Source organism: Carassius auratus, chromosome 31, assembly GCF_003368295.1.
Source record: "Carassius auratus strain Wakin chromosome 31, ASM336829v1, whole genome shotgun sequence".
In the NCBI taxonomy this organism is placed as follows: Eukaryota; Metazoa; Chordata; class Actinopteri; order Cypriniformes; family Cyprinidae; genus Carassius; species Carassius auratus.
The window spans coordinates 20,701,921-20,729,689 of NC_039273.1; the positions used below are offsets into that span (position 1 = coordinate 20,701,921).

Genomic DNA, 27,769 nt, shown 5'->3' on the forward strand with positions numbered 1-27,769 from the left:
CTTGAAAGTGCGCTGAAGCTACAACACTGTTTTTAAAAAGTGAAGTGAGGTTGGTTCATTGTCTTTCCCCTCAGGCTGGAGAAGAAATATAACACAAATATGTTTCCTGAGTGACCGTGGAAGCCTGAATATAACGGGTCTTCTTTACAAGGTTAGCACTTCATATACACTTCACAGAGAGCAATACGTACAGTCAAATATAGGGTCCATACAAATAACGGGGGAAAAAAAATATCAGATTATATCCCTTAGTGCAAAATCGCAGTGGTGTGGGTGGAAATATATGGAATAGAAAAATACATAAGGCAGCAATAAGCGTATATAAATACAGATTTATAAGTACAAAATACGTGTGCAAATAGTGTCTGAGAAATAAGTCAGTTTACTTTCTTGACGAAGATAAATTTTTAATTAACTAATGTAGGCTATTTAATAGCCTATAAAAGACAAAAGCTTTTATTTCAGAGCTCGTGGGGTAGTTTTAATCACTCTAATTGTTTTAATGTATTGAGAAGTAAATGGTACATTTCCATTTATCTAGGATGAGTGTGTTGGCGAGTGTACAAAGTGAGGATGGCTGACGCGTCAGCGCAGCATAAGATGCACTGCGCAACCGCATTGGCTTCCCTTACGATATGTGCTGCCTGGCCACCGCCTTCCATCCATCCGAGCTGCCACCCCTTCGCCTTCTTCCCAGTCCTCCCTACCCCTCAGCATCCCAACCGTGCTACCCACCCCTCAGCCTCCGATGCTGCATGAAGGATTTCCCCCTCTTCCCGCGGGATACTCATGATAAATGGACTGAGACGCTCGCTCTAAATTGATGCGCTAATGACATTTTATTTAGTCTTCAAATATGAATCATGCGTCTGATATTCCATCTGTGTCTGCTCGCTAGCATATTTATTTCCTTGCCATCTTACATCGCCTCAACCTCAACGTGTAAGTATAATGTTAATCTTGCGTAACTTTATTATTTACATAATGCAGCGTATTTTTTCGATATTTGCTATATGTTACGTTGGTATTATTGCAAGGTGTTTTTCCAACGCCTTCTGTTGCGGTAGGAAATCCAAGCTAAATACGCAGGTTCTCTGTAGGCTTTGATTGAGCCGCCTCCATTACTTAACTGTGTTTACGGCAGTTCATACGTGTCAATTTATGCAGAGGGGGGTAAAAGGTTTTTGAAGGCCTCTGTAAGTGTTGACAGCCCCATTAGTATGATGGTGCTCTACGGGAACATGTTAAGGATTTAGTGAGGCGCCGAATCTTAATTCGATTACCATGACAATAGATTATTAGTAGCAGTCTAAAGCTTTTACAATTCAGATATCATATATCCAGAAAAGCAGCTGATAAAGTTGAGGGGGAAAAAAATGATATGGGTATGTTTTGCCAATAAGTGTCTCTCTTATGTCTCTTCTGCCATTACATGTATCATATCTCACCCTCTCACCCACTGTCTTGAATGTGTGATCAGATTTCAGTGTTTTATTTGGTTATCATCCGTAATGCCTCCATTCAATACCCTGCGATCTGCATAAGGGAGATCTGTGCGCAGCTTCTCTGCAGCATCACAGGACTGCGACTGCTGACACACGTTCATATATAATTGACGGGATCCCTTTCCGAGATGGAGACTGTAAAGCAGTAAACAATTTCCTCCTTTCCTGCAGTTTCCAGCTCCATACAGAATGAGGATCTCAGGGATCAGCAGGTGTCTGAGACCCCGCGAGAAGCGACAGCAGCAGCACCGGTCAATTCCACGGGTAGAATAAATGGAGAGTACGAGGTCACCGTCACATATCCCTTCCGGCTCATCTACTACTTGAATGAGGAGTCGGAGAGCACGTATCATGACTTGGACACTCGGGCGAGGAGCCAGGCCAGTGTTGGACAGGTGAGACATAGGCTGTCATGCAGTATAAAGATCCCCAGCACTGCATATTTTAGCCCCCACCAAATTCAGGTCTTCAGGAACCTGATTTCTTTCAAACTACTAGGATCTGCTGGGAATGGTGCAGTATGTGCAGTATTCTCAGAGCTGATCAAGGTTCACCGGCCGTCCCTCACAAATCTAACGCACTTTTCGCATAAGAAGCAGTTTTCACTCCCCCCCACTCTCTGTACTGAACAGACATTGTAGGATTGCATTGTGCACACACTTTCACTTTACTTTTGCCAGTGCCTTATTTTTGCTGTAAAACAGCCAGCTGTGAGATTTATGTTGCTCTAGAGCGGATGTTTTATCTATCTGCACTCACAGAGATTTGCTTGTTGAGAATATGATTTAATGTGTCTGCAGAAATGAAAATTTTCACAAAAAGATTTTTTGAGTAATATTTGCAGGCTTTGCTGGCAGGTTTGACATAGTAACATATGTTTGTTTTGTGAAGTGTTAATGAGCCCCTGTTTATCTCCCTGACCACAGGATGTCCACCTGGCCCAAGCAAGTTTCCAGCTGGACGCCTTTGGCACAACATTCACTTTGGACCTTACATTGAACAAGTAAGTGTGTGTGTCTGAGTAGCAAAAGACAGATTTGGTTTCAAAAACAAAGAATTGCTCTGTTGTTTAGTTGTGCATTGTTCAAATATCACATTTCTAAAAGATATATTTTTCCCTCCTTTTGCATAATGCATGGGGATTTCTAATCTCGCTAAATTTAATTGTGTTTATCGCACAAATTCAGTTTATTCAGTCATCTCCTCCATGTTTGTCCATTGTCTGTCAGCACATTTACATTAAAGGTATTTGCTAAGAAAGAAAAACACTTTGGTTTAAATATCATCCGAACAGTGTGAATGCTACATTAATTCCTAATGTTAACCTATGGCATCCCAGTTAACAGGGAACATTCTCAAGTTATCCACAGACATTCTTCCATTAACATTAATAGAATGTTTGTTCAGAGTTATCTGATCTTTAATAATGTTCTCAAAACATTAGCACTATAACATTATTTATTCACAGCTAATGGAATATTTTTCGAAAACATTTTAATTGGTTGTTCGTCTAACTTTTTTAAATGTTACAATTGTCAAGTTTCCAATGGTTCAGAGAACATTCAACAGTAAGTTTCCCAGAATGTTAGCAAAATGATCAAATGAAAAAAAATTCACTTCAAGCGATACGCCACCCCAAAATGAACATTTTGTCATTAATCAAAACCAAACCCGTAAAAGCTTTGTTTGTCTTCAGAACACAATTTAAGATATTTTGGATGAAATCCGGGAGGCTTGAGACTGTCCCATAGACTGCCAAGTTAAGTTACAATGTCAAGGTCCAGAAAAGTATGAAATACATCATCAGTATAGTCCATCTGCCTTCAGTGGCTCAACCGTAACGTTATGAAGTGATTCCTTTGTCAACAGTCTCCCCTGTGTCTCTCCACATCACTCAAACTGCCTATGCTCTTCTGAGTATACCGCACCACAAGCATGTGCTGTTTCTGTCTGTATTTAGCTTTGATTTGAAAGAAAACAGCACATCCTTGTGGCACGGCAGTATGAGTGAACTAAGCTTTTACGGGTTTGAAATGACATGGGGGTAAGTGATTAATGACATAATTTTAATTTCAGGGTGGAGTATCTCTTTAATGGTTTCTTTAACATTCACATAGCCAAAGTAAATTAATAAAAAATTAAACATTTAAAAACCTGTATGTTTTGAACATACAGGGATATATTTTCATAACCTAATGGTAACATTATAGCAAAACTTTCTTGGAACATATTTTTGAAAGCTGGGATGTGAGGTGCTAGTTGTTTTGTGTGATATCTCTGTTCATTTAGATCTATTTATGTAGTAAATGCTTTTATCCAAAGGGAATTCAAATGAGAAACATCACAAGCAATATGCCATGTTGCCAACAATATTCTTATCAGGTTTAGTAGAAAGCTTGATTAGGAAATAAGCAAGAGCAAAGGTAAAATGCTGACAAGAAGATAAAGTATTTTTTAATTTTTATTTTTTGTAGTAAGTGCTTTGCTTGTGCTTAAATGCTTGTGGAAGAGGTGTGTCTTCAGCTGCTCTTTGAAAATTGTGATAGTCACAGAAGATGGGATGCAAGTTATCAGCTCATAGTAAAAGAAGCCTTATTTGTTTCTGCACAGCTAAAATTAGAATGCTGCACAATATCTGGTGTTATCTGCTCTTTTCAAAATGTAGAAGCATGAATCAACCACACTATTTGATCACAATTCATCAGTAGTTGCCAAACATTTTGGCTTCCACATCATAATAACCAGAAATATCCAATACCAGAGGTCACAGTTTAAAGTGAGTTTTAAAGGATGAAAAATGTAAATTCTGTCATCGTTAACTCCCACTTATATTGATCCAAATATGTATGACTATTTTTCTCCTCTGGAACACAAAATAATTGTCACTTATTTAACTAAAGTCATAAATAAGAATAATTATTGCTGCCCACATTCTTTTCAAGAGATTTAAAGTGTCCATTTTTGCAAGCTAAGATACATTTAGGTTGATTAATTGTCAGCTTGTGACAGTTCTAAAAATAGGATCTGTTGCAGGAACAGAAATGTTTGTGTTCATGGGATTAAAGGACTTTTCTGTTTTCCTCATACACACACACGCAAAAAGAATGTTTTGGGACATTTAATGGTGAATTCAGCAATTTATTCTGTTGTATATATATTTCTCATACAGCACTCAATTTGCTATTCAAATACATATTTAATGCATTTTTATGTATATTTACTATGCCTCAATAAACCTGTGTGGCAGAATTACTAAAGATGTGATTCAGCTTCTGTTCCAGTAACAGCCTGGAGGTCTCAATGCTACAGGTGCATCTCAAGTAAATTAGAATGTTGTGGAAAGTCCATCTATTTCAGTAATTCAACTCAAGAAACTTGTGTATTAAATAAATTCAGTGCACACAGACTGAAGTAGTTTAAGTCTTTGGTTCTTTTAATTGTGATGCTTTTGGCTCACATTTAACAAAAACCCACCAAATCTCAACAAATTAGAATATGGTGACATGCCAATCAGCTAATCAACTCAAAACATCTGCAAAAGTTTCCTGAGCCTTTAAAATGGTCTCTCAGTTTGGTTCACTAGGCTACACAATCATGGGGAAGACTGATCTGACAGTTGTTCAGACAATCATGGACACAAAAGGGTAAAGCCACAAACATTCATTGCCAAAGAAGCTGGCTGTTCACAGAGTGCTGTATCCAAGCATGTTAACAGAAAGTTGAGTGGAAGGAAAAAGTGTCGAAGAAAAAGATGCACGACCAACTGAGAGAACCGCAGGCTTATGAGGATTTTCAAGCAAAATTGATTCAAGAATTTGAGGGAACTTCACAAGGAATGGACTGAGACTGGGGTCAAAGCATCAAGAGCCACCACAAACAGATGTTTCAAGGAATTTGCTGAACCACAGAAAATGTCAGTGGCATCTTACCTGGGCTAAGGAGAAGAAGAACTGGACTGTTGCCCAGTGGTCCAGAGTCCTCTTTTCAGATGAGAACAAGTTTTGTATTTAATTTGGAGGAAGGGTGGAGAAGCTCATAGCCCAAGTTGCTTGAAATCCAATGTTAAGTTTCCACAGTCTTTGAAAACCAAAGTCACTGCACCCATTTACCAAGAAATTTTGGAACACTTCATGCTTCCTTCTGCTGAACAGCTTTTTGAAGATGCTGATTTTATTTTCCAGCAGGATTTGGCACTTGTCCACACTGCCAAAATCACCAAAAGTTAGTTAAATGGCCATGGTGTTGGTGTACTTGACTGGCCAGCAATCTCACCAGACCTGAACCCCATAGAGAATCAATAGGGTATTGTCAAGAGGAAAATGAAAAACAAGAGACCAAAAGATGCAGATGAGCTGAAGGCTAGTGTCAAAACAACCTGGGCTTCCATACCATCTCAGCAGTGCCACAAACTGATCTCCTCCATGCCTCGCCAGATTGAGGCAGTAATTAAAGCAAAAGGAGCCCCTACCAAGTATTGAGTACATGTACAGTAAATGAACATACTTTCCAGAAGGCCAACAGTTCACAAAAAAATGTTTTTTATTGGTCTTATGAAGTTCTCTAATTTGTTGAGATCATGAATTAGTGGGTTTTTGTTAAATGTGAGACAAAATCATCACAATAAAAAAGAACCAAAGACTTAAACTATTTTAGTCTATGTGCATTAAATTTATTTAATGCACAAGTTTCACAATTTGAGTTGAATTACTGAAATAAATGAACTTTTATAAGACATTCTAATTAATTGAGATGCACATGTAGAACTGCAGATACAGAAGACAGTGTTCTCCTCTGTGCATGCTTATTAAGCACACAGGTGCATGGGATCTGGGGCTCTAGCTTTATTGTCAAGTTGTTGGATAATTAATGCAAGATTGCCCCTTTGAATTCTCTCTCTCACTTTGATTTTAGTGATCTGCTCTCTTCAGATTATATGGAAATCCACTATGACAAAGATAAGCCAGTTCTCTCCAGGGTAAGACAGAAAGAGCAGCACACCAATATCAAACAGATCCCTGAAAATGACTACTACATAGCAGTGATGAATGTGCGTTTGTTTAGGGCGGGGAACACTGCTACTACCACGGCCACGTGAGAGAAAAAGAAGACTCCCGTGTAGCTTTGTCCACCTGCAACGGGCTTCAGTAAGAAACCTTGTTTTATTTGTATGTGTGTGAGTGAGATAAAGAGAGCGCAGGAGAGAAAATCTGACCTGGAGACCTACTGTGAGTCCAGATGGCAGTTGGTACACATGAAAAGATTTGAATGTCACCATGTTAGCATGTGCTTGAGTGTCACAGAGAGTAGACAAGGGAAAGAGCAGAGTGGAAAAGCACAGTTGTGGTTTTCGTGTTGTCACTTGGTGAGTGATTTGACTCATTGTCGTTTTATCTGTCCTTCTTACTGTATCCTTTTTCTGATTGACTTCTCAACCCCTTTCTTATGCTTCACTCTTCCAGTGGGATGTTTGATGATGGTGACTTTGTCTATCTCATCGAGCCTCTGAAACAGACGCACACCGTGGTAAGATCACATCATTATAGCTTATCCTATTTGATTTCATTACTCACACAGCTCGTCTACAATTGTCACCACGTCTGTACCTTTTAGGAAACAGACGCACGACCCCATACTTTGCGTCGAACATCATCGCTCCATGTGACCTCTGTCCCAGGTGACTGGGGTAAGTGTGCCAAGGTCATGGTAACACATATATTATATCCACACCCTCATCTCCATGGTTACCCTCACGTCTGTTTCTCTCTGCTGCTGATGACCCAGTTGAGGAAAAAGAAGAGGAGAAGGGTATTTTTGCTGGCATGCCTTGGCTAAAGCGAAGGAGGAAAAGAGCTGTAAGAAATAACTCTCAACCTTTTCCACATGCTTCACTGTTTCAGTTGAAACCACTATATGCTACCTCATACTCAAATGTAATGCTCTCTGAATATATCATTTTGATTGTATTATTTTCTAAGATGCCACGTAACATTTTTGAGGAAATGAAGTATCTGGAAATAATGATTGTCGCTGACCACAACACGGTGCGTTTATCCATTAACACATTAACACAATAACACATTACAAGCATCCTGTATAAATTAGCCTAGTCTGAAAATATATTTGAATCCTTATATATATATATATATATATATATATATATATATATATATATATATATATATATGTTTTTGAATCAAAGCACTGAAATTGTTGTAAGTGAATTGTTGAAATTATCTACTAGATGGCAGTGAATAACACATTTACCCTTATTTTTTTTACATACTGCAGAACCAAAAATGTTCTGAATGCACCTTGAAACTTACTTCCTTTTTTTCATCTCATGTTTTTTTGCAGTTTAAAAGGCATAAGAGTAAAAAGCATACCCGGAATTTTGCCAAATCAGTGGTCAACTTTGTAGACGCTGTATGTTCACATATTAATTGCTTCTAAAATATTTCCTTAATAGTCACCCAATTTATAATCGCAATCTAAAATTCAAATGATATTCTCTTTAGATTTTTAAGGAGCAGCTGAATACGCGTGTGGTATTGGTTGCTGTTGAGATTTGGACCGACAGGGACCGGATTCCGCTGAACGTGAAACCATTGGAAATGCTAAGAGACTTCTCAAAGTACAGACAACAGAACATTAACATCAACGCTGATGCCGTGCACCTCTTCACGTGAGTTGTATTCTCTTGAATGAATGCGCTGTGGTAGCCTGGAGGTCAAGTATGTTGGTCAATAACAGAGAATTTGGTTCAGTTGTGGGCGTAAAAGAGTAACTGAGAAAATGTAGAATTCTGAGTTTGTGTTGGTCATTCTCGGGAAATGTGTGTGTTAATATAATGCTGGACTTATGTCACAATACTTAATTTAACACTGGTAAGTGTATAATGCAAAATATAATGCATCTTTAAAAAATAAAGCATTAATTTTTTATATATATAACTGGAATATCCAGTTCCAAATGCACTGTGATAATATAGCACATTAATGTTATGCTAATATAGCACATTAATGTTAAGCTTACAGTTAGTAATAATACAAAATAAATAAAAAGCTGAACATTTATGGCACAAATGACACATTTCCCAACTGAATACCATTGTTTGGTAATACAGTTACAGCAAAAGGGAACTTGTGACAATGATAAAGACCTCTTTCTGCTTGCAGTAATGTGACATTTCATTACGGTCGGAGTGGTGTTGCATATATTGGTGGTGTGTGTTCCAAAGGAAGAGGAATTGGTGTTAATGAGGTAAGGTTGACACACGTAGTATTCTGAGTAGACAGACTGGGCAATTTACTGTAAAACCTTACCTTAGAGCCATAATAAATGTCAAATGAAGTATCATCTTACCTAGGCTGTCATACACTGCTGTTTCTGTTCTCTCCTTCAGTTTGGCAGCACATGGACAATGGCTGCCTCTCTCTCTCAGAGCTTAGCACAGAATCTGGGCATCCAGTGGGATCCTGTGATCAGGAGGAGTAAGTTTGTTTCACCTTCTGCTGTCAAACTACTGGATTTCTTACTTGTTTACTGCAAGAGTTTAGGATTAAAAGTCAACTCACAGGCTTTCTCACTCACTCTTGTGTTCTCTCAGAGGAGTGTGGCTGCATGGATTCATGGGTGGGATGTATAATGGAAGACACTGGGTATCGTTAAACACACACATTATTTTATAGTCTCTCCTGACTACTTGCCAGGCATTTAAGCTCCTGGTTTCCTGTCATATTTCTTGATTTGCATTGGTTTATTTTTCTCTGTTCCCCTCCGTAGAGTGCAACACCCACGCAGGTTTTCCAAATGCAGCATCTCTGACTACAGGAACTTTCTTCTGAGAGGAGGTGCTTCATGTCTGTTTAACAAGCCAAACAAGGTGGGCTTGAAGAATAGTGTGGACAACACAAAAAACTGCATTTTTCATTTTTAAAAAGAAAATTTGCTGAAAATGTACTAACCCTTAAGCCACCCAAGATGTAGATATTGATTGATGTGTATTCATTGTAACAGATTTTTTTGCAGTACATCACTTTCTCACCAACAGTTCCTCTGCAGTGAATGGGTGCCGTCAGAGTGAGAGTCCAAACAGCTGATAAAAAACATCACAATAATCTACAAGTAAATCATACGACTTCAGTCGATGAATTAACTTCTTGTGAAGCAAAACGTTGCATGTTGGTAGTAAAGAAATCTATCATTCAGATATTTTTAACTTCAAACAAGTCCTCTATCCATAATATTGCTTTTGCCAGTGAAAAAGTCATCTTGTCTGAATCAGGAGAGAAATATGAACAGATCAAGCACTGTTTACTAGCAAAAGCATTCCAGAACAGTTCCAAATGAAAATGTCAGTGGATTTTAATGTGACATGACAACAGGCGATTGTACTGGAGGAAGCATTATTATGGATTACAGACGGCCAGAAGCGATGGCTTAAAGTTAAAATGGCTTAGTGATTAAGTTGTTTCTTGCAAAAATACAGATGTTCACTTCACAAGATGTTTATTGATAGACTGGAGCCATGTCAATTACTTGTGGATTATTGTGATGTTTTTATCAACTCGTTCTGACGGCACCCATTCACTGCAGAGAATCCACTGGTGGGCAAATGATGTAATGCCAAAGTTCTCCAAATCTGTTTTGATAAACAAACTCATCTACATCTTGGGTGACCTGAGGGTAAGTAGATGTTCACCCATTTTTGGGTGAAATATTTCTTTAAGATACAACACTGGGTGTAACCTCTGGACTAAATGTTATTCTCTTACAAATCCTGCTCTCTTGGTGTGCAATTATTTTTATTAATGTATGCTAGATTTTTGTTCTAAATTTGGATCTTGCACTCCAACTAATCTATTTTTGGATCTACTTGCCTTTCTTTTTGTTCTGTTCATGTACCCACAAGCCACAAAAAAACAGGGGTCTTCAACATAAAGCTGAAATTAAAACGTTGAAGCAGGTTTGATGTCAGGGACATCAAATGTTATTGGTTCTCGCGTGTATTGTGATGGATTGTCATCAAACGAATATCAAGTACTTGTCTTACAATCATCATTTATCAGACATGATGCTGGATAAACTTTGTGTTGGCAGCTCTTTGAGGCTACAGAATGTGGAAATGGTTACGTGGAAGTGGGAGAGGAGTGTGACTGTGGGGCTCGAATGGTAAGCATTCTGTAAATCATACTTCCATTCAGACAGTAGCAAAACATAATATTTTACTAACTGTTTGTTCGTCTGTATCCACATATTTGATCTACTTATGCAGGAGTGCTATAAAGACTGCTGTAAAAAATGTTCTTTGTCTAATGGAGCACACTGCAGTGACGGCCCCTGCTGCAACAACACATGCCTGGTAAGACACTTAGCTTTTGCCTCATTATTCATCATAACTTCCTCCATCTGCTGAGTGTCTTATAATGCACTGATCAGTTGTTTCTCTCAATTCCTGTCCATGCACCTTTTTCAGTTCTACCCACGGGGATACAGCTGTCGATATGCTGTAAATGATTGTGACATATCAGAGACTTGTTCAGGAGACTCGGGACAGGTCTTGCTCTATCTATTCTATTTTTTATTTTATTTTTATAATAAAAATAGCATATATATATATATATATATATATATATATATATATATATATATATACACAGTACAGACCAAAAGTTTGGAAACATTACTATTTTTTATGTTTTTGAAAGAAGTTTCTTCTACTCATCAAACCTGCATTTATTTGATCAAGAATACAGAAAAAACTGTAATATTGTGAAATATTATTACAACTTAAAATAATAGTTTTCTAGTTGAATATACTTAAAAAAAATAATTTATTCCTGTGATGCAAAGCACATGATCATTTAGAAATCATTCTAATATTCTGATTTATTATGAGTGTTGGAAACAGTTCTGCTGTCTAATATATTTGATGAATAAAAGATTCAAAAAAACTGCATTTATTCAAAAAAAAAAAAATTCTAATAATATATTTTCTTTGCTATCACTTTTTATCAATTTAACACATCCTTGCTGAATAAAAGTATTGATTTAATTTAAAAAAAGAAAGAAAAAAAAATTACTGACCCCAAATTACTGACCAGTAGTGTATATTGTTATTACGAAATATTTATATTTTAAAAACATAGCTTCTTTTTTTTTCTGTTTATTCATCAAAGTATCCTAAAAAAGTATCACATGTTCTGAAAAAATATTAAGCAGCAGAAGTGTTTCCATCTTTGATAATGAATCATCATATTAGAATGATTTCTAAAGTATCATGTGATAATGATCCTAAATATTCAGCTTTGCATCACAGAAATAAATGATAATTTAAAGTATAATAAATTAAAAAACAATTATTTTAAATTGTAATAATATATCACAATATTACTGTTTTTTTTCTGTATTTTTGATCAAATAAATGCAGGCTTGATGAGCAGAAGAAACTTCTTTAAAAAACATTAAAAATAGTAATGTTTCCAAACTTTTGGTCTGTACTGTATATAAATATATAGAATATTTCAGTAAAAGCAAAATTTGAGTAATATTTCATCTTTTTTCAGTTTTCTATATATCCCATTAAAATATAATGGTGTATATGCACATTTTCTGACATTCCCTTGAAAAAACAAACATTTACAAATTAAATTAACATGTTCTCATTTTTTTTCAGAGTTAATTCAATGAAATGTCCAGTATCTGGTTTTTCCTGTAAATAATAAATAATTGTAAATAATTGTAAATAATTTTTCCTGCTGCAGTTTTCTTACAATGGGCCACTAATTAATTTATACAGAAGATGCAACAGTTTCTACATGACAATCACAGGGATGATGGTGTTTCACACAATACACCCCCAAGCTTCACTATCTGCCATAACAGAAGGCATGTTATTCACTTAATGACAGCCCGCCTGCAGTTTTAACACTTCGAAACAATTATGCAGGGATGAAAAACTAACTTTGATAGTCCAATGGTCAGCTACGTCCCAGTGACTAAAGTAAATCTCAATAAATATCATACAGAAATAATAAAACTTAGACAAATTTTTGTATAATTGAATCAAAAATACTTTGTACATATCTTTGTTATTGTTATAGTGCCCCCCTAATCTCCATAAGCAAGATGGCTACTCTTGTCAACTCAATCAGGTCAGATATTATCAGATAGTATCTATATAAATCAATTTAAATACATTGCAGAACAACATTTAGATTAGTTTTGATTAAACCCTCTACATTTTGTTTGTTGCTATACCAGGGTCGCTGTTACAGTGGGGAATGTAAGACCCGGGACAGCCAGTGCAAATACATCTGGGGTCCAAGTGAGTGACGCTGATGCCTTCAGAGTGCTTCAACTGTTCTTGCCAAAGAAAGCACGTTAAAATAACTGCAATCCACCCATTCTGTCTTTCAATAAGTGCTTGCTTGTGTTTCGTCTTTTCCTTTCTCTGTCTCATTCCCTTCATTCTTTTCTCTTGTTGCTTTCTGTTCATTTCTCTTCTCTCAGAGGCTGGAGGGTCAGAGAAGCACTGCTATGAGAAGTTAAATACAGAGGGGACAGAAAAAGGGAACTGTGGGAGAGATGGAGACAAATGGGTGCCCTGCGGCAAACAGTGAGTCAGTTCTCCCAATTATTTGGAGAGCAGGAATATGCGGCACCATGAAACATTAATATGGTACAAAACCAGGTCAAGTCTAGATGACGGCTGTTGTTCTGCTATATTCTCAGGCATGTGTTTTGCTATTAAAGCATTTTTACTGTCTTCTTTACTGCCTGCCGAAAATGATGGAAAGCATTATAAACTTTGTGTCTCTTTAAGTTTTATGCAGGTACACCAGGTAATGTTAATGGCATTCTGTTACAGTAATGGTAGAATTAGGACTTCTCAACTAAATATTAATTTATAAGTTGAATTCAATCACAGTGTCATTTGCAGACTTTGTATAGAGGAATTTAACTATCATCAATGCTTAACAAGTAAAATAAAATATCTTCCAAGTAAAACACAAACATTAATGCCGAGACATTGAAAAGAGAAAAAACTATCTGCATGTTAAATGCACAGGATATTTTTTATTTACATTTTCAATTTAATTTAATGTACATTTTGTGTTAAGAAATATAAGATCTGTATCTGTTTTTTGTGCAAGTGAGATTGACATTTTGAGTGACAATTGCTGGGTTGATCGAACGCCTGACATTTAAATGTTTAATGGTCAAATTATACAATTATTTATACATAGGGCTGCACACAACTTGGCCCAAAGATTTTTTTGTCATAAATTGTAGTTTTTTGACAGTGATATGACATTTAATCTCATGTGAAAAAAAAAAAAAAAAACATTTATCCTGCTGAAACCAACTAGAACCTCCTTCAAGTTCTTTATAATAATAATCTGAATTATTATTTTAAAAAAATTGTATAATTTATTTTATTTTGTATTAAATTACTCACTTTCTAATGTTCAAACCCTCCAGCTTTTAACTTTCAAATTCTTATTTATTTTGAGGGAAAAGTGATGAAATTTTGCAACCTTTGTCCATAGAAATCTTGGAATTATGCAAATGTGTAAAAAATGTGCACATTGCGTTCCAAAAATGTGTTTTAATCTCAAAGCACATCACGTAGAGTTTGAGAAGCAGCATTTACAATGCCACCCTTCACTCTGATACACAGCCTAACAGACTATACTTATTTCATAACATTTCATTTTGTTTAATTGTGCAGTCTCATTTATTTTAATATTGATCAAATCTCCTGCAATTCTCTTATAGATTGTGAACTCCCAACTTTACTATTTACCAGTGAATGGCATGGGTATTTATTGGTGTTAAAAGCCTTGTTTTACTGGCATAGTGTACTCATATGATGTGTTTAGCATAAGTTACTTGTAATATCAGCAACAACTTGATCCCTGTGGGTGTAAGGTAATGAGAACAAACAGTGAATGCTTGCCCTAGCATTAAATACTGTAAAATCTGTATGTGAATCCCACATGAAATTTGCAGAACAAAGGTTACTGTCTAGACATGATCACATAACCATCTCTAATACTTTCCAAATCCTGTGGATTTACAGTGATGTCTTCTGCGGTTACCTGCTGTGCACTAACATTGGGAGAATCCCAAGGATCGGGACCCTTAAAGGGGACATCAGTCCCACCACCTTTAACCATCAGGGGCGACTGGTGGACTGCAGGTCTGTTCCTGGATCTCTGCAAATATTCATTATACTTTAACAAAACTCCTGAATTTATTTTTATTTTTTTTTACTATTTTCTATTTCTCCCGCTTCTGTAGTGGGGGACACGTCCTGTTGGATGATGACACTGATCTAGGGTATGTCGAAGATGGTACGCCGTGTGGTCCCTCTATGATGTGCCTTGAGCGGAAATGTCTATCCATCTCCTCTCTGAACCTCACAGCCTGTCCGTCTGGCCCGGCTGGCCGAGTCTGCTCTTCTCACGGCGTGAGTGATCACCATCTGACACTCTCTGCTGCTTAGATGAATCTCACACCGCAGTGAGCCTTGAAAATAATTCTGTTTGAATTCCAACCCATCAAAGCTAGAAAATTCACTTACAAATTGAATCCAGAATTTAAACGTCAGTGATTGAATTCAACCCATGCATTCATTTTATATGAAGAGGAATAACAATCTATTCCACAACTTCTGAAAATAACACATTGTCATGAATATCCAATATTTATAAGAAGGGGATTGATTTATTTTTATTTTTATTTTACTTAATCTGCTGTATGATACCACACATTGTTAGTCAATAAACTAGCCAATCAGGCACATTGTCTGCCAGTGGACCATTTTGTGTTTTGGAATTTGATGACAGAGTTTTCAATTGAAAAAGTTGAAAAACTACTAAAATAATCGCATAAGGTTTTCAAACTTTTCAATGCCGAGACCTCTCAAACATGGCAATCCCCTTGCGAGTAACCTCCTTCCTATAATATAGAGGCAGCTACACTACCATTCAAAAGTTTTTGGTCAGTAAAACATTTTTTTACAGAAATTAATACCGGTAATAATAATAATAAATTTTATTTAATGGCATCTTTCTTAACACACAAGGTCACCTTACAGCAAGCAAATTGAAAAAAAAAAAAGAGTAACAAAAGACAAACAGATCCTGCCAGCATTACAAAATTCAACAGCACAACTGCATACATCATAAATACGGTAGAGGCTTAATAAGAGCAAGTCATAAAAAATCCTGTGAAAAGAGATGAGCCTTAAAATGAGATTTAAAAGTATTCAGTCTGTCACTGTTGCATATATTGGGAGGGAGGGAGTTCCATAGGTAAGGTTGTGGTCCCAGGGTGCTTAGGCATAGACGTGGTGACACGAGAAATCAAGAATGAAGATCTGAGAGTGCACAAAGGTGTATAGAACCCTTTTGCGCGGACGTCACAGGTACGTCACGGCGCTAGCTGGAGGCAAAACAAATGGAAAACTGGAGGCGGCTAATACAAACCAACACAGAACGGCTACGCAAGGAGCTTAAAATGTCGTCTTGTTGTGGTGTTGGTTGCCAGAATTGACGGAGAACATTTTATATACATTGTTGTGATTAATTGTGACCGGAATTTAAGAACATGGTAAGAAAGAATAAATACAGAAAGTTTAGAATTAATTTGCAGTCTTCAGAATTTTTATTTCTAGAAAATATTTACATCTTAATAATAATTTACTGTAATGTCACTCTTTATTTAATCTAAGGATTTATACACCCTCAGTTTCTCTTTACTATACACGCTCGGTTTCTCTATCAGGTAAGTGTAGATGTCAGGCCACTCAATCGGAGGTAATCCTGTCAGATCGTCCATCCAATGAGTGATTGTGTACGGGTCGACCAATCTGGTTCTGTCCGTTAAAGTTAACTTTTTCAAATAATTATCGCGGTCCCGTACAGTGAGTGACCTTAAATATTCAGATAAAGCAGATATATTCAGATTTTCCCCAGCCATTGTTAAAAAAACAAGCTAAGAAAACTTGCTAGCTACCGTTTGTTCAAGTGTTGAGGGGAATCTTTCTGCCTCCAGCTAAGCCACCGCCCACACAAATACGTCACCTTGTTTACCAACTGTAAAAGGGTCTATAGATGTGGACAAAGGTGATTAATATTACGGAGGTGGAAATATGCAGTACACATAATAGTATTAACATGAGCTTCAAAGGACAGACTCCTAACCTGCTGAGAAGAACAAATTGCATTATGATCGATTATCCACAGATCCACTTGTACCAATGAGTAAGACCTCAGTTTTATCACTGTTGAGTTTTAGAAAGTTGGCTGAAAGCCAGTCTTTAATTTCAGTTAAACATCAAAGAGAAGACAGGTTGAGCTGGGTGTCATTGACATAGCAGTGAAAATGGATACCATATTTCATGAAAATATGGCCAAGAGGGAGTAAATAGATGATGAATAACATTTGGCCCAAAACAGAACCCTGAGGGACACAAGTGATAACTGTAAATGGTCTTGATCAATTTTTTTATTTTAATTTGAACAAACTAAATGCGACCAGTGAGATATGACCTAAACCAGGACGTGGGGTGCCAGTTGATCCCTATAGAAACTAACCTGTCGAGGGGTATCTTATGCAAGATGGTATCAAAGGCCGCATTCAGCTTGAGAAGTATTGATAAACCAGAATCAGCAACTATTAATTTGTAATTTTAACAAGTGCGATCTCTGTATTATGGTGGGGACGAGAGCAAGATTGAAATTGCTCAAGCGATTAATTATTGGAGAGACGATCATAAACTTGAGTTGAAAACACATTTTTCTAAGATTTAAGAAATAAATGGCAAATTAGAATTTGGACGGTAATTTAAATATGATGAATCAGCCCCTGATTTCTTAAGGGGTAGTAATAGTTTTAAGAGAGGAAGGTACAGAAACAAGTTCGGTAGAATACCTGTTAAACATTAAAGAGTCAGGTGGACGCAGAAAATTCTTCACTGCATAAAAATATAGTTCTCTTCACTAGCTCCAATTATATTAGAATAACTGTCTGATTTAGCTTTGGACAATGCATCTTTATTATGTTAAATATGCTGAACAAGCATTTCTTTATGTCCAGTAAGACCGGATTTGGCATACAGACACTCTAGACTTCAGCCTTTAGTTTTAAGTGGACGCAAATCAGAGGTAAACCAGAGAAGAAAGAGCAAAAGAAACAACATTTTACAAAACATTTCTAAAAGATTTCCAATAAATGCGGTTCTTTTGAGCTTTCTATTCATCCTGTATAATTTTTAATTGAAATATCACAGTTTCCACAAATATATTAAGCAGCACAACTGCTTTCAACAGTGATAATGATAAATGTTTCTTGAGCACCAAATAAAGGAATAAATTATATTTAAAAAATATTAAAACGAAACAGTTATTTTAAACTGTAATATTAATTCACAATATTGCTGTTTTTTTACTTTATTTTGATAAAATAAATGCAGCCTCTGTGAGCATATATACATTTTCGACATTTAAAAAACTTACAAATACCAAACTTTGAACAATAGTGTGTATATAGACCCATTTTCATATAGTGTAAAAAAAAATTGTGAGCATGACATTATAAAATATTATTAAACATTACTGTATTTATAAAACCTTAAGAAAAACATTTCAAATTCATTTCATATTTAATTATAAAATGATTTTTAAAATGTAAAGATTCAGCAGATGTAAAAACTGTAAGATGAAACTGTAGAAATGCTTCTTTTTTTTTTTTGCACAAAACTGTATGCATTTTTATTTAATTACTACTATTTAAAACTGGCTAATCTGTAAATATTAATCCCAGGCTTACAGAACCTACTGTTTATCCTCTTTCAGGTGTGCAATAATGAAGCAACCTGCACCTGTGATGCTACATGGGCAGGGACTGACTGCAGCATGCATGACCCCCCAAAAGAGCCACCCGTCATCGAGGACCCGGGTCCCAAGGGTTCGTGATCTCTCTTAATTCTTTAAACATAAAAAAAACGTTTCCATATACATACACCGATCATACAGCCTAATCCTTAGATGCATACACACGTTAACTCCAGTCGACTGCAAAGCCACTTCCAAAGATCACTGCTTTTTGTAGGTGCCCATTTTGATATTGTGCCTTTCCCCACTCACAATACTTTTACAAACACTAGTACGTTTACATTTTTTTAAAAAAAATTTTATGGGGTCTTGAGTGACATTTTCTCTGTTGAATCACCCCTATTTCCTCTGCACAGTGAGCGTGGCCACAAACAGGCTGATAGGGGCAGTGGCAGGGACCATTCTGGCCCTGGGGGTGATTTTTGGAGGCACAGGGTGGGGAATAGAGTAAGCACCTCTTAACCCTTTAATGCCACTCCCCCAGCAAGAGGGAGATCCTGTGATCCCCTGTGTGTGCGCGTGTATGTGCGGTTGTGTATAAGTGTTCTCCCAGTGGCTTTGTCCGTTGTGTTGATTGTGATGGTGCCTTGTAATTTTTGTTGTGTAATTGGACTGATTGACTGGTATGTATCTTATTTTCTCTTCTCCCTTGGCTGCTATTATCATGGATATTTTTATTATGACCCTGTGTTAATGGAGTGTTGCGGTGCTTCCCTTTCTGGTCCATGTGGGGCATTAACACAGAACAAAAAATTCAAAGTGAGAACAGAGGATCAAGAGTGAAAAACAAGACGAGGAGGGTGGAAAAACATGAGATGACTTGGACTGACATTGACATAAGATGCCGTGGCGTCTTTTAACGGACAGAAAATCCCATCAGAACTGTTCCACTTTCTGAGCTGAGCTAAATATTCCACTCTAACTAGGTCCAACGTGTGCGTGAGTGGGTAAAAGTTCACCATGAGTGTGTTTGTGGGTTAATGTTTCTGTGTGTCTGTGTGCGCGCGCCTGTGTTTTCGTCAGTCGTATATTGGTAGCGTAGCTCAAAACACCTCAGTGCTTTAAGATCTTCCCTTTCAAACCAGCAGTTACTTGTGCCGCTCCCCTGTGCCAAAATCTACAGCCCCTAAATTCTCCACACCCATGTCCAATAACATCCCACAAACACACACACACAAACACTATGTAATCAAGGGTAAATTGAGCGTAATCTACCCTACGGATTCCCATCCTGAGTAATCACATGACTGAAAGAGTGTATAGCATAAGTGAAGTCCAGCATTTGATGTGTAAACCCTGCATGCTGTGCAGGTGCCCCCTGCAGCTTACGTCATGTTTCTCTCCCATCATGCCCTTCTACAGGTCCTAGTGCCACCAACCTTATCATAGGCTCCATCGCAGGGGCCATCCTGATGGCAGCCATAGTGCTGGGGGGGACGGGATGGGGATTTAAGTAAGAGCTGCACCGCATGCTTCCTATTGCCTGCCAGCCTGGAACAGGCTCATTCACACTTAAACATACACACTCTCACACACACTTTTGCATACATGCACACAACAGTTACCACTACACACTCACATTCACACATACACAAGGGCCTGGGCTTCTGCTACAGACAACAGATATTAAAACTAGGTCATCATTTAAAGTGCCAAATTTTGAACTACATGCTACGATAGAATGTTAAGGGATGATGTGTAATTTGTCTTTTTTTCTGTAACCATGTATGTAATTGTAAGTTGTTTAAATGTAACATTTTCTTAAATATGCTAATACGTTTTTTACAGGTGACAGCAGATCAAGAAAAGTTACCCACTAAAATGATCCGGCTACATCCTTCTACTAACCAAATTACAGTTTAAGTCTAGGTCTAGACATTTACCCCAGTAGGTTTAGAGCTCTGTAGACTGTAGCAGAACCTCGTGCAGACTGGCCCATCGCTTGACATGCATGCGAGCAAAATGATAAAATGGATACTGAGCAAGATGTGTAATGACAGAAATGAATTAATGACAATATCCAAGAGAAGACTGATGTGTAGCTTTTTTTGCTAACTACATGCTAATACTTAAAAACTTATACAATTCAGTAATACCGTGACCAGTTTATGTAGTGAGGTGGGAACTGTTGGAGAAAGTAACATTGTATGCTTACTTAAAGCTACACTATGTAACTTTTTTGTTGTTGTTTAAAGATAGCAAATTGATATAATAACAAGTGCAGCATGCATATTGTAAAGCGGTCAGGACACATTTCACGGGAAACTGCATAGTTCCGTCATTCGTCTTGTCATGCGCAAACCTTGTACCGAAAAGTGTTTGTAAGCAAATAATTTAAGTAACAGTGTTCGAACTAAAAAACAGACCAACACTAGCTTGGCTTTTCAAAAATAGGTTTAGTTTGCGCATTTGCTGAGCATGGACTAGGTTCGCAATATTTATGTTGGTAACAATGCCACTCTCTAATCCACTTACTACTTAACTTACTATCCAGGTGTCCACTGTTTAACCTTAACTGATATTAATTGTCAATCAGTATGCCTAATGTCAGCATTACCAATCTTTTTTAATGTTATTTTAAACAACTGTTTGCAAATAAGCTCATAAGAACCAAAGCACAATTTGCATAATCAGCAAAGCAGTGTTTCTCCGCAAGTAACGTGTAATGCTTCAACCACTAAAGGGCCCCATGTTACATAATGTAGCTTTAAAGATTCCAGTAAATGTGTGCAACATGACAGATGCATTTGGTTCAAAATCTGAATGTAGATTAGTAACTTTTTCTCTTAGGACATTTAAAATCTTTCTAATGGCTGCATAGACCCAGTTAGGAGCAAGTTCTTGGAAGCTAGCTGTGAGATCTGGAAATCATCCAAGAGGACTTAGCTCAACCGCAGCATGCTTGTTTGCACATAGCATCTTGACTGAGCCCATTTAGAGTTTGCATGCGGACTGGCACCAAGCCAGAGCTAAAGCGGAGTGCTATCAGAGCATCGCACAAAGGCTGGGCTCACCTCAAGTGAAGGGAGGGGAGGGGTGTTTGTTGTTTTCCTTGCTTTGAGAAGCGGGTTGGGTTGTTGGGGTGGGACGGGGTAGGGAGGGATGACGACTTTTTGACCCGCTCTCCTCGCCGTGATCTCTCTCTCAATCCCCCCTCCGTTGTCTGAAAGGGTGAGAGTTTGAGCGGAGAGGGGTGGAGGTTGTGTCGTAGGCAGCCTTTGTGCCATGGCTGGCTGCCACGCCCTCTTATCTCCCGGAAGGCCCTGGGCCCCACTGAAAACCTAGAACAGAGCAAGAGCCCTCACCCCCCACCCGGACTCGCCCGCCACCGCTGCCTTTACTGCCTGCTTCACAGAGACCTGGTACAGACACACGCGCTGCACTGCACCTGCATGTTACCCCAGTCACCCCCCTACACTGCGATAGTGGCGTCTCCTTTCTAATCTCTCTATGGACAGGTGCATGTTAAACTGCTGGGATGCCCCACATCAAGCCACGCTACGGGGAGGATGTGTCAAACCCCTGTTGTTGTTGGTGTTGTTGCAGTTCTTGTTGCCTTTCTTGTTGTTCCTGGTGGTATCGTGGTAGTTCATGTTGTGGGTGTGACGTCCTTTTCTGACCCTTGATGTTGTACACTCTTCTTGCTGTTTTCTATGTCTATGTTCGTGTTTTCTCCCAGGAGGTAATGTTCTTTTTCCACATCCCTTGTTGTCTTTCTAACACATACTCACCCTGCAGTCAGCGGAGGGACACTCTGTGTCTCTCCTTGCTGCTGTGAAGAACCGCCATTTTTACCCGCCGCAACCCGACGGCATTAGGAGTCAAAACTACATGTTATGAGTAGCTTTTGGTAAATAATTTGAATTGATTAAGAAGCTGATGAAACGACTACCATGTGGTTGCTGCGGGTTAAGGCGGTAAGATGAGCAGCAAATTGTATGTTGATGTCTCTGGCATTGCCTGCACTAACCCCCCTCTCGTTTTTTTTGTCATGTTTGTCCTCATCACCAAGAAATGTCAAGAAAAGACGATATGACCCTAATGCCAGTGCCATCTAAAGGCTAAGATAACTGCATCCTTGCCTAATGTGCCCCTGGGTTCCGACAGAACCCGCTGGACTGTACCCTCTCCTGCTGTTGACGCTGCTGCCGACGGCGTTGGCGTTACTTGAATAAAAAAGGACAGCAAGCAAGAGAAGAAAGAACATTTTGGTCGAACATTTTTCATCCAAAGTCATGTAGAACTTCTCTAGAGCTGTTCCTTTGCCCTCTGCCCCTGAGCATCCACACTGAACTGTTTAGCAACCCTGAAAACTGGTAGTGGATGGTACCACTCATCAGGCCATGACTTCCTGTTTACATGCCCCCAACCTACGGTTCTGACCCAGGCATGACCAGCTTCAGCTGTGGACCTCGCATGGCAGAGGATGGACACCAATTCAAGACTATTGTTCATTTTAAAAAAGAATGATTTGAAGTGTGAGTAGGCTGGTAACATATCCATGTGTTTTTCAAAAGGCTAAATGACCACACCCTATGAGCGTGACCCATATCGGACAAACATTTCAAGACATAATTATAATTTTTTTTGTTATTCCAGCATGTTATATTGCAGGCATTTTCTGTAGTATTAATGAAACAAAGAAACCCAAACAAAAAAAGTACAAAAAAATGATTTTTGGCCGGCAGCGTATAGTGCTGCATGATGAAATCACCACTGATATATATGCCTGATGACATCAATTACTGTTCCACTTAAAAAAAAATAATAAAATGAAAAAAAAAAACAACAACAATTAAACTGTCTGGGCCCTGTAGGTCTGCCATGACCTGAATGCCATCACTGGCCAATCAGAGAGCTGCATGATGTAACTGCACTGGGGGCGGAGTCCACACAGCCTGCTGCGCTTTTCAAAGTATCTGCATGTCAAAGGAAAAACCGTTAACATTTACTTACTATGCAAAAGGGAAACACTGCACAAACATTGGTTTGGTAAAGAATTCTCAACTGAGTCTAAAAATAGCGGATTATTAAAAAGGCAGTCTTTTATATGCTCGACCATCTATGTTTGACATTATAATAAGCTTCTGATTACTTAAAATGAATGTTTCTATGAAAATCTCAGCTTCTGAAAATATCATTGTCATCTGTGTGGGACAGCATAATTGAGTCACTTGTGATATTGATTGATATAATTAATATGGGCTGTTTAAGAAGAGGGAGCTCTGGTTTGGGGCTAAGTCACTGGAATAAGAGCAGAGAGAGAGGGTGTTTTTCTATACCATCATTGATCTACACCATCAGGTTTTTGAACTCATCTTCTAAACCCTGATCCCTTTTACAGCTATCTCATGTTCCCATGGAAACATTGTCAAAACAACACTTAATTATAATAAAGAATTTATCAAAAACTTTCCTCTTTGAGATCTTTTGTTGTAGTTGTTGTTGTTCTTAATCCTCTCAATCCAGAAATTGAAATGAAAAAGAACAGACACCAAACACATAATTTCAGAAGGCTTTCCTTTTGTGTCCTTTTTATTGGTAGACTTTGCATTCTGAAATTAAAACACACTCCATATGAATATTTTGCGGAACCCCTAACAAAATTTCTGTGCACTGGATGCAAAATATTTAAAATGATTAAAGGGTTGGTTCACTGTTTTATTCTAAGCTTGATGGTACATGTGTGGATGTTTTTTTTTTTTTTTGTAAAAAAAAAAAAAAATATATATATATATATATATATATATATATATATATATATATATAATATATATATATATATATATATATTATTTTTCACATAATTTACCTTTATTCCACACTGCTCTGTATATTATGCAGAACTTTAAGGCTTAATATAATTTAAATGAATGAGCTATAAAAAAATAATTCACCCCCCCTCTCCCCTCATGAAGGGCAAGATCAGCTATATAGACCAAACTAATTGGGGGCAGAGAAGGGGGATGCGAAGTACATTTAGCAAACACTTTTTTTCTTACATTGCATTCAGTCTAACGATTTTCCTAACTTGATGCCTGGGATTCAAACCCCCAACCTTGCACTTAGAGTATTAAGAACCACTGCTTTAGAACACTGATTTTGAAACTTGTGAATCCATTAGAATCATTTGAAGACAGAGTCGTGATTCATGTCTGAATGATTTTATGTGCACCTCTAGTTTTATTTTCCTTTTCTCTAAAGCGCGGCATGGCCTCTCCCCTTTTGTTGCCTTTTCCCAAGGGTGGGGTTTATCTGGGTTTGTTATGTCACAAACCCAGGAAGGAACTTGTTGTAGTCCCTACCAGCTGTTTTTCTAGGCATTATATTGCCAGAATATCCGTTGAACTTTCAGCTTCGTAACTTTGCAGATATTGTTTATCTTCAAACAGCAACATTACACACTAAGTAAAAAAAGTGAAATCACATTCAACCACCCCTTTAATATTATATTTATTAATTGTTCAACAGGAAAAATAAACATATACGAGGCTGTCATTAAAAATATATTCAAAATGTCTTGTATTTAAAATAAATAAAAACATATAAATTCACCATAAAATCATATTAGAAATAAATGACATTACTTACTTTTTTTCTTGTTATTTCAGGGTTATAAATTATGTGTATTCTATGTAATTTTGTTTTTGCAACTCTCAAAATACCTGCTTATCATCTGTTTGTCAAGAATATTCTAATTAAACTATGTATTTTTGCTATGTTGTGACTTTTAGCTCAGTTTTCGTGTGATTTGATATTTTTAGTCAAAATATTATTGTACTATAATACAGGCAGTTTATTTGTATGGGTAATAATTAAAGGTCAACCTCATCATCTCAAAATACACCGACAGACCCAAATGCAAAGCAAACACATTTGTATTAAGGGTTATAAATTGTTATCCTGGAAAAAATCTGACTACAGAATGTCACAATTGACATAACAAAATCAAATATTTATGTAGTAACAAGAATATAGTTATCGCCTAAGCCATATCATCCAGAATTACTCAGTATTGATGATCTCTAATATTAACCTTTTGAGTTGAAGTGGATCATATTTATCAGGTTGAACACAGTATGTACAAGTACAGAATTACAAATCAACAGACTAAAGTATATCCATAGGTATACCCCAAGGATCCATCCTGGGTCCATTGTTATTTATGTTGTATATTAATAATTTTCCACCTGTTTTTCCTGACACTAATATCTAAATGTACAACAAAACTAGCAAGTACAAGTGGCTAATGAAATTACAAGTGGCTACTGAAATAACAAAGTCTATGGTTAACGTAACCGCTTGACTAAAACAATGCTGTTTACAATTAAATATTTCTAAAATGGTGTGCATGTTTTTTTTTTTTTTACCAAAACAAATAGCTCAAGTGAAATGCCAGATGTTTTTGTATCAGAAGAACAAGTACCTTGGAGATCTTAAGTTTAAAAGGTCTTTAAACGGGTCAAATTTAATCTCTTGAATTTTAGATTTATTCAAGATTACATCTCAGCAGAGGCTGCTACGATGTGTTCATTATATCGTCATTTCTCAAATTACTTATTGTTTAACAACTTTTTCACAAGCTAGTACAACTACTTTAAAACCATTGTGGTCTTTAATATACAATCACAAAAAATTCATGATTATATATATCAGTCCATTTTCATGATTCAATATTAAAAATAACTGAGCATAGCATGATCAAATGCTGATTTTTTGCCCATGTTTAAGATTATACATAACTTGACTTATCCGTTAAAATATCATGTTAATATAAAAACAGCCACACATTGGTCTACAAGGGGTGTATTATTCCCATTAGAAAGGGTAAAGTCAGTCTGTATTTTCCATTTAAGTTGCACAGGAATGGAACTCCATCCCACCAAAAATTAGATGAATGGATACATATACCGTTCTTTAAACAAATAAACTTAAAGTTAACCAATGTTTAATTTATAATAACAGTATAAACAATGACATAGTCTTGTAACCTTTCTATTTTTAGATTTCATTAAATTGTGAATGATCAACCTTCAGTCTGCTGTGGGCTTCTGCGGTTTTTGATTAACCATGTGATGGAATGAGAGATGGAAATTGGCTTGTAGTGGTTTCAAGTAAGAGTTCTTTTCCTACTGATGGTTGGCTGCCATCATATCAAACTGGTGGTCCTCATAGAAGTAACAAGATGAGAAACAGAATCTCCGACTCCCTCTGCTTCCATCATTAGCTTTTTTTTCTGCAGACACGCTGAACCTGATGGAGAGAAAACCTATGGCTGTATAGAGAAAGCTCATTTCGAAGTTGCTCCTTCTCTGAATCTTCCAAAGCTCAGTCAGACATGGATTAAGTAAAAATATATCTTGTCTTTCATGCAGTAGTTTATCCTGGTCCACCGCTTGCCCCTCCTCCTCAACTTCCTCTTGCTGCCCTGAAGCTGTATGGACTTCCTCTTCTTTGTCATCCAGATTTGTGGAGATGTCTTCTTATACCTCATAAAGAGTCTCCTTATCCACTTCTGTTCTTCCTTTCTGACATGCTTCTCTCCCCTCTTTAACCTGCTCTTCTTCACTGGAGCTGTCTTGAGGTTTTAAATGCCCAGGTTGTGTCCAGTCGTTCTCACTAATGCTGCCATCATGTTCTGATTGAAGGTTTGAATGGGAATGAAAGCTGATTCTGAGCTGATCTCTGTCCCTCAGTTTCAATATCTGTGACAATAAAAAAAAAAAATATTGTTATAATATATAAAATATTGACAATATATAAAATATTGTTATTTGTGACTTGTTTTCTCTCTCTGGGTGTGAATGTATTGATGATAAATGTGTAAGTTGAATGTGATCTAAGTATATCTTAAACACATTCAGTCTATTAGTAATATGTACAGTTGAACTCTTACAGTTTCTTATGTTTTTTTATGTATGACGGACAATGCATTATGGTAATTCATGTTAAAACTGTGTAATTCAAATGTATAAATGTAAAATTAATTTAAAATTACATTTATGCATTTAGCAGACACTTTTATCCAAAGCGACTTACCTAACATGTGTTCCCTAGGAATCAAACCCACAACCTTGCACTGCAAACGCAATGCTCTACTACTTGAGCCACAGGAACAATAGAATAGAAATATTATATGCAATTTAAACACATAAATCTTATATTTTGGCCCAAATATTTTTGAACTGCCCTCCTTATGACCCTTCTCTTCTCACATGTCTGACTCTATCCAGTAGAGTTTATTCAGCCAACCCCCCCCCCCCCCCCCCCCCCCATAGTCAAGACTTCTTTTGAAAAAGGACCCACCATTTATGTCTTTGCATATCTATCATGGCTTTCTGAGTAACACTGAGGTCTTTT

At 37.2% G+C, this 27,769-nt stretch overlaps 1 protein-coding gene across 5 annotated transcripts; it reads left to right on the forward strand.

The window, feature by feature from the left end:
* Window positions 1-573: 573 nt before the first annotated feature.
* Window positions 574-23,820, forward strand: LOC113050785 (disintegrin and metalloproteinase domain-containing protein 23-like). 5 transcript variants are annotated; one of them, XR_003276821.1, is made up of 27 exons: window positions 576-942; window positions 1,677-1,900; window positions 2,432-2,508; window positions 6,417-6,480; window positions 6,567-6,649; window positions 6,965-7,028; window positions 7,116-7,188; window positions 7,287-7,357; window positions 7,481-7,546; window positions 7,860-7,928; window positions 8,021-8,187; window positions 8,681-8,765; window positions 8,908-8,995; window positions 9,112-9,163; window positions 9,288-9,387; window positions 10,605-10,676; window positions 10,780-10,866; window positions 10,981-11,061; window positions 12,608-12,658; window positions 12,768-12,831; window positions 13,017-13,122; window positions 14,590-14,709; window positions 14,811-14,979; window positions 18,371-18,482; window positions 19,772-19,862; window positions 21,580-21,771; window positions 22,422-23,820. XR_003276821.1 is itself a non-coding variant. In XM_026214086.1 (26 exons), the coding sequence occupies exons 1-26, from the start codon at window positions 864-866 to the stop codon at window positions 22,465-22,467; spliced, it is 2,361 nt and encodes a 786-aa protein (XP_026069871.1). In that variant the 5' UTR covers window positions 574-863; the 3' UTR covers window positions 22,468-23,820. The 5 variants fall into 5 exon arrangements, 4 of the variants coding, with proteins under 4 accessions (XP_026069871.1, XP_026069873.1, XP_026069872.1 ...); XM_026214086.1 differs by lacking the exons at window positions 19,772-19,862; window positions 21,580-21,771 and adding an exon at window positions 18,766-18,856 and having other exon boundaries at window positions 574-942; XM_026214088.1 differs by lacking the exons at window positions 21,580-21,771; window positions 22,422-23,820 and adding an exon at window positions 18,766-18,856 and having other exon boundaries at window positions 575-942; window positions 19,772-19,864.
* Window positions 23,821-27,769: the final 3,949 nt, after the last annotated feature.

Bases quoted from the DNA above. Each gene is read 5' to 3' on its own strand.
- LOC113050785 (XM_026214086.1), top strand. From the start codon at position 864: ATGCGTCTGATATTCCATCTGTGTCTGCTCGCTAGCATATTTATTTCC. The intron at 13,123-14,589 runs GTGAGTCAGTTC...GTGGATTTACAG, and splicing joins TGGGTGCCCTGCGGCAAACA to TGATGTCTTCTGCGGTTACC. The intron at 14,980-18,370 runs GTGAGTGATCAC...ATCCTCTTTCAG, and splicing joins GAGTCTGCTCTTCTCACGGC to GTGTGCAATAATGAAGCAAC.